We start from the raw sequence: 11,343 nt of genomic DNA, 5'->3' as shown, positions 1-11,343 counted from the left end.
CGCCTGGGGGCAGGGGCAGGGCCCTCCCCACAGATCCCGACCTAGGCAGCAGGACAGCGGGAGCGACACAGCGCGGCAAGATGGCCAGTAAGACCAAGGCCAGCGAGGCCCTGAAGGTGGTGGCCCGGTGCCGCCCCCTGAGCAGGAAAGAGGAGGCCGCTGGTCACGAGCAGATCCTGACCATGGACGTGAAACTGGGCCAGGTGACCCTGCGGAACCCCCGCGCGGCCCTCGGGGAGCTGCCCAAGACCTTCACCTTTGACGCCGTGTACGACGCCAGCTCCAAGCAGGCTGACCTGTATGATGAGACTGTGAGGCCCCTCATAGACTCGGTCCTTCAGGGCTTTAATGGCACCGTGTTTGCCTATGGCCAGACGGGCACCGGCAAGACCTACACCATGCAGGGCACCTGGGTGGAGCCCGAGCTGCGCGGGGTCATCCCCAATGCCTTTGAACACATCTTCACCCACATCTCCCGCTCACAGAACCAGCAGTACCTGGTCCGGGCCTCCTACCTGGAAATCTACCAGGAGGAGATTCGAGACCTGCTCTCGAAGGAGCCCGGCAAGAGGCTAGAGCTGAAGGAGAACCCCGAGACGGGGGTCTACATCAAGGACCTCTCCTCCTTTGTCACCAAGAACGTCAAGGAGATCGAGCACGTGATGAACCTGGGGAACCAGACCCGGGCGGTGGGCAGCACCCACATGAATGAGGTCAGTTCGCGCTCCCACGCCATCTTTGTGATCACGGTGGAGTGCAGCGAGCGGGGTTCCGACGGCCAGGAGCACATCCGTGTGGGGAAGCTCAACCTGGTGGATCTGGCTGGCAGCGAGAGGCAGAACAAGGCAGGGCCCAACACAGCTGGAGGGACAGCCATTCAATCCATAGGTGGTGGCGGAGGTGGAGGAGGAGGTGGCGGTGGCAGCAATGGAGAGAGGCCTAAAGAAGCCTCCAAAATCAACCTCTCTCTGTCTGCCCTGGGCAACGTGATCGCTGCTCTGGCAGGCAGCAGGAGCACACACATCCCCTACCGGGACTCCAAGCTGACTCGGCTGCTGCAGGACTCTCTGGGGGGAAACGCCAAGACCATCATGGTGGCCACACTGGGCCCCGCTTCTCACAGCTACGACGAGAGCCTCTCCACCCTGCGCTTTGCCAACCGAGCCAAGAACATCAAGAACAAGCCCCGGGTGAACGAGGACCCCAAGGACACGCTGCTGAGGGAATTCCAGGAGGAGATTGCCCGCCTGAAGGCCCAGCTGGAGAAAAAGGGGATGCTGGGCAAGCGACCCCGGAGGAAGAGCAGCCGCAGGAAGAAGGCTGTTTCGGCGCCACCAGGGTACCCCGAGGGGCCGGTGATCGAGGCCTGGGTGGCTGAGGAGGAGGATGACAACAACAACCACCACCCGCCCCAGCCCAGCCTGGAGCCAGCCCTGGAGAAGAACATGGAGAATTACCTGCAGGAGCAGAAGGAGCGGCTGGAGGAGGAGAAGGCGGCCATCCAGGACGACCGCAGCCTGGTGAGCGAGGAGAAGCAGAAGCTGCTGGAGGAGAAGGAGAAGATGCTGGAGGACCTGAAGCGGGAGCAGCAGGCCACGGAGCTGCTGGCGGCCAAGTACAAGGTAAGCGCTCCGGTGGGGCCTTTGGTGGAAGGCTCCCCTTGGAAGGTCCGCGGGCCGGCCTGAAGTGGGGTGTCCTCCCTTCGTATTGCACGTGCCCACTGCCTCCCGAGTGGCCAGGCAGGGTCTGACCTGCTGCTGGGGGTCTGGGCTGGCCCCAGGATCAGCCAGGTCTGTGGGACAGCCAAGCGGGACCTCACGCTTGTGAGTGTGGGCCCTCACTCCTGCACAGCCTCCTCCCCTGCCACTTCCTCCCTCTGCAGCATCTTCAGACCTCACATCAGAAAATGGTACCTCGGTTCACGAACTCCATTCTCTCCACCATACTGGTCACGAACTGAACTGGACAAGAACTGAGTCAGATTTCCCCGTCAACACCGAACCTAACCACTGAATTTGATTTGGTTCTGGCTCAACTCAGTTTCCGACCAGAATCATGGAAAGAATCAAGTTCATGAACCGAGGCACTCCTGTATCACTAATGTCTGACTTTTGGATAGTATTTTCACAGTACAAAAATGCCCCACCTACATGATCTCATTTGGTCCTTCTAGTACCCATCCAGGGTAGAGGCTCTAAAGTCCCTGCTTTACCGGTAAGGAACTGTGACAACTCAAAGAAGTGATGGGACCAAGGTTCCATCCCACAGAGTGGCAGACCTGAGCTGGAACCCACGGACCTCATGCTCTTTCAGGTCCTTCATGGCGAGACAGGACCATGAGTAGATTCTGCTCCCTATGAAAAGGGACCATTCCATTCAGGGCCAGACCCGCTGCGTGGTGTCATTAGGAAGGAGGTTTGGAGGGTCACACAGGATGTGGGGTTGAAAGAGCACTGGGCTCTATGCCGGAGACCCAGTCTGCACCTAGCTATTCTACAGCTCCCTGAGGGACCTTGTATAAATGGTTTCCCCCTTTCCTCATGCCTCGGTTTCCCATTTTGTAAGCTAGAAGGTTAGCCTGGGTGATCTCTGAGGTCCTACCAATCCAGTTAACTCTATGACCCACATTAATCTGAAAAACAAACCAGCCGGCCCACACAGCCAGGCCTTGGTCCAGTAATACCCAGTTCTCCAGTGCCTTGAAGGATGTCAGGGGCGGTGTTCTTCCTGAGCCCTTCCCTTCCCAGGGGAGGCTTCAGCCATCAGTGGGGCTGATCTCCCAAGGCCCCGGCTTGGTCAATCACAGGCCTGTTCAATTTCAGGACTGCACACGACACAGCTCAGCATTCTGGACATTTCCAGGTCCCTGAAGCACGCAACCCTGGGGGTTGGAGGAAGGACATGGGGAACTGTGAGCAAGCTGGGAAGAAGAAAACATTGTCTTTTCTTATTCCTTCATGGGACTGGGGGCTAGGAGCAGGGAAGCCCAGTGACAGCCAGGTCCTGTGCATTGTGGGCTGGGAATATGCTGCCGCACCAGGGGCCCTGGCCTTCTCATGTTTAGTATTTAATGCACCTCTGTGAGCTTGGCCAGTGACCCTGGGCTGCTTCTTCAAGGGCAAGATCGGGGGTCTGGCCCTGTTAGTACTGTCCTGGGAGAAGCAGCCTGTGCAGGGTGGCCATTTAGACCAGCTTTCCCTAGCAAGGAGGAAAACCAGGCAGGGTGATGTTTCCAACTGGGAAATCTCACCTTTCCATCTGTCGCTGGTTTCACTATCAAGATACTCCTAACCCCATTATTAGCTGGGAGGCATCTGGAGCCATGGAAATTAAAGGAGTTGAGAAGACTGCATAGATCCTTCAGCTGCCTGGGGAAACACAAGGAATGGAGCAAAGTCTGGGTAACATGACTGGCTTCCCTCAGTAAGACTTTTGGATCTAAAGCAGTATAAGGCTGGGATAACACAGTCAAGATAACAGGGTGTAGCTGGATCCAATGGCTTGTGTACCTATCGTCCTAACTGCTTGGGAGGCTGAGGCAGGAGGATCACTTGAGCCCAGAAGTTCAAGGCCAGCCTGGGCAACACAGACCCTGCATCTAATATAAGGAGAAAAAGAGAAAGACGGAGGAAGGATGGGAGAGAGAGGGGAGGGGAGGGGAGGGAGAGAGAGATGGAGATCAGGTTGGCCAGTGCCAGAATTCTTGGACCAGAGGAATCGCCCATGCAACACTGCCATCTTAGAGCTGGCAGGGGCCCTGGGAAGCAGAGGCCTGGGACTTGCCTAGGGCCACACAGGAACTGCACTGGGTTCCAGACTCCACATACTCAGTTTAGCCTCATTTCATTGCTCTGTAGTCCTTCTGATACCTGCATTCCTTAATAACCAGAGTAATTCATTTGTATGCAGCACTTCGGCATCTTAATCTCACTTAATCCTCCCAGTATCCCCAGGAGACAGGCGCTGTTATTTCTGTGTGACAGTCATGGAAGCCAAGGTTGTGGGGTGGGAGCTGATCCATTCCCTCCTCTTTCTCAGAGCCGGTATTAGAACCCTGGTCTTCTGATGCCAGCCCGGATTTCTCTGCTTGCTTACTGTGCCACTCAGGGCCGAGGCCTTCATTGGCTTCCGTGAGGAGGAGAGGCCTGACAGCTCCCTGGGGAGTGTGCTGGGCCTTCAGACCTAAGCAGAGGCGAGGGCGGCCTGGGAAAGTCCGGGAGGGACATGATTCGTAGCACACCGTGCCGGGACAGGCAGCAGGGAGCAAGGCCAGGATGGAGCCAGACAGACTCAGCATCCTGTCCCCGTGGCAGCCCCCAAGGCATCACCCAGCTCAGCCCCGGATGCTTCTAGATGGCGGAAGCAGTTTGAGCCATCAGGGAGCCACAGGGTAGTGAGGGAAGGAGCAGGGGAGAGATAGCATCCAGTCCTGCCTCTTCCCAGGGTTGTGTTGGACATGAAATGAGATCATCATTAGCGCAAGGGTATTTGAAATAGGTTGAAAGCACTGAGTAAATGGAAACATTAGCAGTCACAGGGTGACTTCTGTCTCCCAGACGTGTTTGCTGTTAGCTTAACGCCTTCCTCACCCTGCCATCCCAGCTGCCCTGCCACAGGGCGGAACCAGGCAGGTAAGGTCTCCGGAACCTCGGAAGGCAGGAGCTGCGTCCTCCCTGGAAATCCCCTGGGCCTCTGCTCCCCATGTGCAGCTCACTCCGTGTCCACTGTCCTGTCCAGCTCCCGCTGCCCCCACTCCTGCCCTCTTCACACCATCCTGGGGGTGAAGTGGGGTGACGGCGCCCCAGTGCCCTTGTGACTCAGCACAGCCTGTCTCCCCCGCCTGCCTGCCGCCTGCCACCTGCAAGCTCCCAGCTCTCTCTGTTCCCTCCTCCCGGAGTGCAGACACCTTGCCGTCTCCTTGGTACCTCCCTTCCTGTCTCTGCTGGCTGGCGTCTACAGAATTTCCCGTAATTCCTGGGGGCCTCGAGGGACGCTGGGGTGCACAGCTGTGGGCGCCATTCACCGCAGACGGTTGGTGATCCACTCTTAGGTAGAGCTTTCCGGGGCTGAGCTAGGGGCCTAGGCAGGAGGGGGCTGAAGCGGTGCCTCTGGCGCAGGGGGCACAGTGAGAGTGAGAGTGCAGATGCTTGGGACAGCACAGCGGAAACTCGTCAGCGCACAGCGCTCGCATGGAGACGCGACTGTGAAAGTGTGTAGGCTGGTTGGGAGAAGGCTTGCTTGCTCTACTCACATTTAACTAGGCAAGAAGTTTTAAATATATTTAAAAAATTTTTATTGGTGCACGTTGATCACGTGGAGATCACATTCCTTGTGTGGAGTTGATAAATGTACATAACACATTTTAAATCTTTTTTCAGCCCCGCCCCTTCCCCTCCCTCTACCCTCTGTCCACCTGTTGATCTCCTTCTCATCTGAGAATGATCTCCCTATTTCCTATTATCTGTCTTTTGTTTTTATTTTGTTGTTGTTGTTTCCAGTATTGGGGATCAAACTCAGGACTACAGGATCTTGCACTTGTAAAGCAGATGCACCACCACTGAGCTAAATCCCCAGCCCTGTTTTTTGGTTTTTTGAGACAGAGTCTCCCTATGTAGGCTGACCTTGAACTCACGGCAATCCTCCTGCCTCAGCCTCCTAAGTGCTTGGGTTGCAGGAATACACTACCACAGCTGGCTATTATCTGTCTTTTGTTTGCTCTTTATTAATATTCTGGGTTTCTCATAAAACAGAAACCATATAGTATTTAAGCTCACATGTCTGATTTATTTCACTTAACATTATGGCCTAAAGATACATCCATTTTCCTGCAAGTATTATTATTTTTTATTTTTTTGGTACTGGGGATCAAACTCAGGTCTTTGCACTTGTGAGGCAGGCGACAGAACCACTAAGCTAAATCCCTGGCCCATGCAAGAATTTTTTTTAAATGACAGTTTTAATTTTGAAATTAACTTTTTGAGGGGATGGACTAGGTGATTTCTTTTCTTTTCTTTCTTTCTTTTTATTTTTTGGTACCAGGGATCGAACTCAGGGCCTTCTACTTGCAAGGCAGGCAGCAGCACCACTGAGCTAAATCCCCGGCCCCAAGGACTAGGTGATTTCTATAACTTTGATTCTAGCTACAGACCAGGAAAGGAACGTGTTCATGGGGAGGCAGAGCTGCAGGTGACACCGAATCCAGCCTTGAATCGAAGGGAGGCAGCAGTAACAGCAGTGGATGTGACCCTGGTCGTAGGTCTGCAGGGAGAAGAAGAGCAGGGGTCTTGGCCGCAGCCCAGCTCTCAGTAGTGAGTAGAGAAGAGAAACCCCGCAGGCAACCTCCAAACCAGGGGGCTGTGCTCACCACACTGAATTTTCACGGACTCTTGTGGGCTCCTCTGATCGTGGGGCCGACTGTGCTCTGTGCAGTGCTGCCGAGAGGACTTGTGGCTTGGTGTTGCCAGGCACCTACAGCTTCAGCCTGAGGCAGGAACTGCGAACCCAGACACAGGGTGTCAGACTGCAGCCCCAGCCCACTTCCTCATCCCAAAGCGCCAGCACTGCAGCTAAACCTGAGTGCTGAGGTGTTAGTTTAGAAAAAACAACTCTACGTTAACATCTTCTGTCTTTTTTTTTGGTGCTGGGGATCGAACTCAGGCCCTTGCGCTTACGATGCAGACGGTGGAACCACTGAGCCAAATCCCCAGCCCTGACATCTGTCTTAAAAGAAAAGCGCGGCACTGTGCCAGAGGTTCCCACCACTGGCCCGGGGATGAACCGTAAACCCAGGTGCAAGGGGGAGTGTCAGGCCTGAGAAGTGACAGTGACAGCAGCAAAATGAGTTTACTGAACACTGGCTTTGTTCAAATCACAATGCTGTGTACAGATGATCTCATTTCACCCACCTAAGCACCCTCTGTGCCAGGTGTGTTGTTCCCATTTTATAGATGAGAAAACTGAGGCCCGCTGAAGTTAAGTAACCTGACCCAGGCCATGTGGTTTGTAGATGGCAGAGCTACTCAAATCCAGGTTGGCTTGGCACGAAGTTCCTGGGGAGGAGCTGTCGATAGAATCCAGTGGGCAGGTGGGGAGTCAGCAGAGTTTAGATGTGAGCGCGAGACTAGAACCAGAGGCGGGGGAAGCAAGCTCCTCCAGTAGAAGACCCCATGGCTGCTTTGACTCCAGCAGGCACCTCCCTTCCGTTTTGCTGATTGCACTGTATTTTATCCTGATTGTCCTTGACAGTTAGGGAGAGGGAATCCAAGAAGCTCAATCTAAAGAACTTTCTGACAGTTAGAACTGAGCGTTTGAAGAAGTAATGGTGGCCTTGACGGTGGCAGTGGTTTCACAGGAGTATTTGTATCCCTAAACTCACCAAGCTGTAGGCACTAAATGGGTACAGCTTCTTCTGGGTCGGTCTGTCTCCCTACAGCAGTGGGCTCCCGCCCCGAAGTACTCAAGAAGAAATAAATGTCATTTTAAGGGATTAGATGCGCTGCTCTCCTTCCCTTATTTATTTATATTTATTTTTTGTTTTTTTAAAGCAGGGTCTCACTATATGGTTTAGACTGGCCTTGAACTCACAGCAATCCTCCTGCCTCAGCCTCCTGAGTGCTGGGATTACAGGCGTGCACCACCAAGCCCAGCTCTATTTTGTACTTGGGACCTTGCACTTTTGAGTCAGGAAGCAAAACCGCTGAGCTAAATCTGTGGCCTCTATTACTTAATATTTTAACTTATTCATTTAATTAATTAATTTATTTATTTATTTTTGAGACAGGCCTCACTATGTAGTTGAGACTGACCTGGAACTCACTATGCAGCCCAGGCTGGTCTCAAACTCACAGTGATCCTCCTGCCTCAGCCTCCTGAGTTTGGGGATTACAGGTGTGCACCACCATGCCCGGCTCTTACTCATTTATTTTATGAACTAACACAAGCTGATAGTTTGAAGCGCCATTACAGGTCCCCACTGCATTTTCTCAAGTCGCAGGAGCACTGATAATGTGTTTGACATGTAGCTTTCATTCCACTCCTGTTGCTGATAAGGGCAGCAGAGTTGGCTCTGCCCACCCCTGCACAGCACTGTGCTGCTTACCCAGTTAGGGCACCTCATATTCAAGTCACAAACAGTATCCAAAACATCACATCGTTATGTCACGGGGGGCCACGGTATTAGCTGTCCAGGACTGTGTGTGGCCTGCAGGTCTTAAGTTGAGCACATCTGCTCTAAGGGACAGAAGTAGATGACCTTTAAAATTCCCTTCCCAGAAATGCCATTGAAGTCAGGTGTGGTGGCACATGCCTGTAGTCCCAGCCCTCGAGGGGCTGAGCCAGCCTGAACTACATAGTAAGATCCTGTCTCAAAAAACCAAAAAAAAAAAAAAGAAAGAAAGAAACTAGATGATCTTTAAAATTCTCTTCTCTTAAAAGGCCTTCATTGCTTAAAATAGTGTCATTTAGAGGAAAATATAAAATGTTAAGTTTACTTTTTTGATTTGTTTTATTGTTTGTTTTGGTACTGGGGATCGAACTCGGGACCTTGTGCTTGCGAGGCAGGCGGTGGCACCACTGAGCTAAATCCCCAGCCCTTATTTTTTGAAATTTAAGAAGCGGATTTTAAATTTAATGCGTCATGAATTCAACCAGTAATAAATGATCCGTTAAAGAATAAAAGACAGAGAGGAGAGAGAGAATGGGAGAACATAAGGAAAGAAAAAGAATGAAGAAGGGAGAGAAGGAGACTCACAGAGGCAGGGAGGAAGGAGAGGGGATGGTGGGGTGGGCAGCAGGGTTTCCGGGAGAAGAAACCTCAGTCGAAAGAAAAAGTTCAGGCTGGGCATTTAGCTCAGTGGTTCTGCCGCCTGCCTCACAAGCACAAGGTCCCAAGTTCGATCCCCGGTACAGAAAGAAGGAACAAAGGCCGGGGATGGCGGGGGGAAGGAAGGAAAGAATTCTAGAGAAGAGAGCAGAAGAGAACTGATCTCTAGTGTCATTCTGCTGTCCTGATCTTGATGTTAATCTCCAAATCGGACAGGACTGGAAATTTCCCAATAACCCAGGCAAGGGCCGTGCCTTCCTCCCCAAGCTGATCAGGTTCTGTCTGCATGTCCCCGGGGACAATCAGCCCCTGCAGACATTGGGAAACCTAAGGGCTGGATGTTGGGCTACTGCATGCATCCCTTCCTTGTCTGAACCAAGTCCTCCACCATCAGTCCTCAGAAACCTGGGGAGAGCGCACGAGCCCCACCCCGGCTAGGTCTGGCATCTAGGTCAGTGATGGAGAGCCATTTAGAGACCCAATGCCAAACCGTAAACCAAACCCACTTAATTTATCGTAAAGTGCCAAAACTGCAATTAAACCTGAATACTGAGGCTTTAGTGGAGAAGAAACAACTCTGTACATTAACATCTTCTGTCCTAAAGAAAAACACAATAACACATGCCATGGGTTTGCCATCTCTGATGTAGGTCAAAGCCTCTTAGTATTGATGGGAACACAACATTCCTGGTTCTTTCCCATCACCCTGGGTGTGGTCAGTTAGCAGATTGTGCTGTGCTGAGATCATTTCATAACATAAAGACTGGACCAGCCTGGCAGGCATGGTGGTGCATACTGTAATCCCAGCTACTCTGGAGGCTGAGGCAGGGTTACAAGTTCTAGGTCAGCCTTGGCAAACTAGTGAGACCCTATTTCAAAATATAATTTTAAAAGAGCTGGGGATGTCGCTCAGCATTAGAGTACTTGTCGGTCATGGGTAGGGCCCTAGGTTCAATCCTTAGTACTGTAAAAATCAATATAATGCAAGGCAAGACTTGACCATGGGAACTTTGGAAAACTAATGAACTTTTGCCCGAGGTTCTGGATTTCCGTTCTAGTGCAGCTTGGTGCAGGCCCTTGGGTGCAATGTTAGGTCTCTGGTTGTTGTTTTGTTTTGTTTTGTTTTCCGGTACCAGGACCTTGCACTTGCCAGGCAGGCGTGGTGCCACTGAGCTACATCCCTGGCCCTCAGTGTTAGGTTTCTTTGCTTTTCTTTTTTTTTTTGGTTTTTTGAGACAGGGTCTCACTAAGTGTTAGGTTTCTTATGCTGTGTGTTGGCTGGAGGAATGTGTTAACACATTGCCCTTAGTCATTTCTAGCCCCCAGAGAGCGTGGGATTGGATGAAGTGGCCATGATAATGTTGCCATTGTGCTCTGAGGACTAGGAAGAAAGGCCTGGAATCCTGGTTGAGAGGACACTTTTCTCCCGACTCTGCCCTGCCAGCCCTTTTGCCTGCTCAGTCTGGGGCTCCTCTCCTGGAGCTGCTGGACCAGGCTGGCCTGTCTGAATGGGCAGGAAGAGGGACTGCAAGTCCACTGTACAGCACTGGGAGCTATACAAGGCGGATCTATGCTCTCAGAGAATATATATCACCTGGCATACAGTTCAGTTTCCCTGGTCATTATATGTATATATGTACGTATATATGCATGTGTTCATCTTTTGGTTCTGAAGATCTAACCCAGGGCCTCACACGTGTAAAGCGTATGCCCTAATGTTGGGCATGCTCTACCCTAGAATTTTTAATGTTCTGAGAAATTGCTAGTCATGAACTTTCCTGATTAGACCAAAGAGTAACTTTCTAGTTGTCTCTCTTTGCTCCCAGATATACCCAAGAGAAGACAACCAGGCTCTGCATTGAGCTATTCTGTAGGTCTAGGTAATGGACCTATAAGCCTTCTCCTTTCTGCAGGTAGACTAGCAAAAAATAACAACAACAGTAGTAATATAGATACCGTTTCTTCCACTGGTGCTTAATGCCAAACACACTGATGTGCTCTTTATGTGCCCTGTTTTATTTAATCCTCACAATAGCACTGAGAAAGGGTGCTATTTTAGTTTCTGTGTGACAAGTAAGGATACTGAGGCGCATTAGGGAATGAACAACCCACATCACACACCTAGAATACGGTAGAGCCAGAATTACTGGCCTCCGTCTGCCTGACTCCATAGTGTGCAATCTTGCCCTCCACACTGCAACGCCAGCTGAGAGAGATTTATGCCGGATCCCCGGCTGATCGGCCCCAGTGGGAACGCCTGCTGCTGAGGTGCTTAGCTCATTTCTGTCCTTCCATATGATGGCAGCCCCTGGCCTCTGACCTCAGCCTGGCACCACCCCTCGTACAATCAGTCCTTTTGAGGAACCGTGGCCAAGAACATTAGTCAGTAGCTAGAGTTAACTTTGTTTTTAAATCCTTTCAGTTTCTGAAAGGAATCACAGGAAATCACTAGGGATTTTATTTAATATGAAGGGGGACTTTCACTTTTTCACTTAATACCTTTTTTTTTTTTTTTTTTTTTT

At 51.6% G+C, this 11,343-nt stretch overlaps 1 protein-coding gene across 1 annotated transcript in view; it reads left to right on the top strand.

Moving 5' to 3' along the window:
• The first annotated feature begins 6 nt into the window (after nucleotides 1–6).
• Kif3c (kinesin family member 3C) overlaps nucleotides 7–11,343 on the top strand; it is a 39,837-nt gene continuing 28,500 nt past the window's right edge. Inside the window, exon 1 of the mRNA XM_010604840.1 lies at nucleotides 7–1,622. Within this exon, the coding sequence (XP_010603142.1) occupies nucleotides 81–1,622 (1,542 nt within the window). The 5' untranslated portion in view covers nucleotides 7–80. The remainder of the gene's footprint in view (nucleotides 1,623–11,343) is intronic.

The sequence above is a fragment of the Fukomys damarensis genome, unplaced genomic scaffold (assembly GCF_012274545.1).
Source record: "Fukomys damarensis isolate Sample0158 unplaced genomic scaffold, DMR_v1.0_HiC HiC_scaffold_2, whole genome shotgun sequence".
Classification (NCBI taxonomy): Eukaryota; Metazoa; Chordata; class Mammalia; order Rodentia; family Bathyergidae; genus Fukomys; species Fukomys damarensis.
The sequence above is the reverse complement of the archived record's forward strand: the minus strand, read 5'-3'. Positions and strand labels throughout refer to the sequence as shown.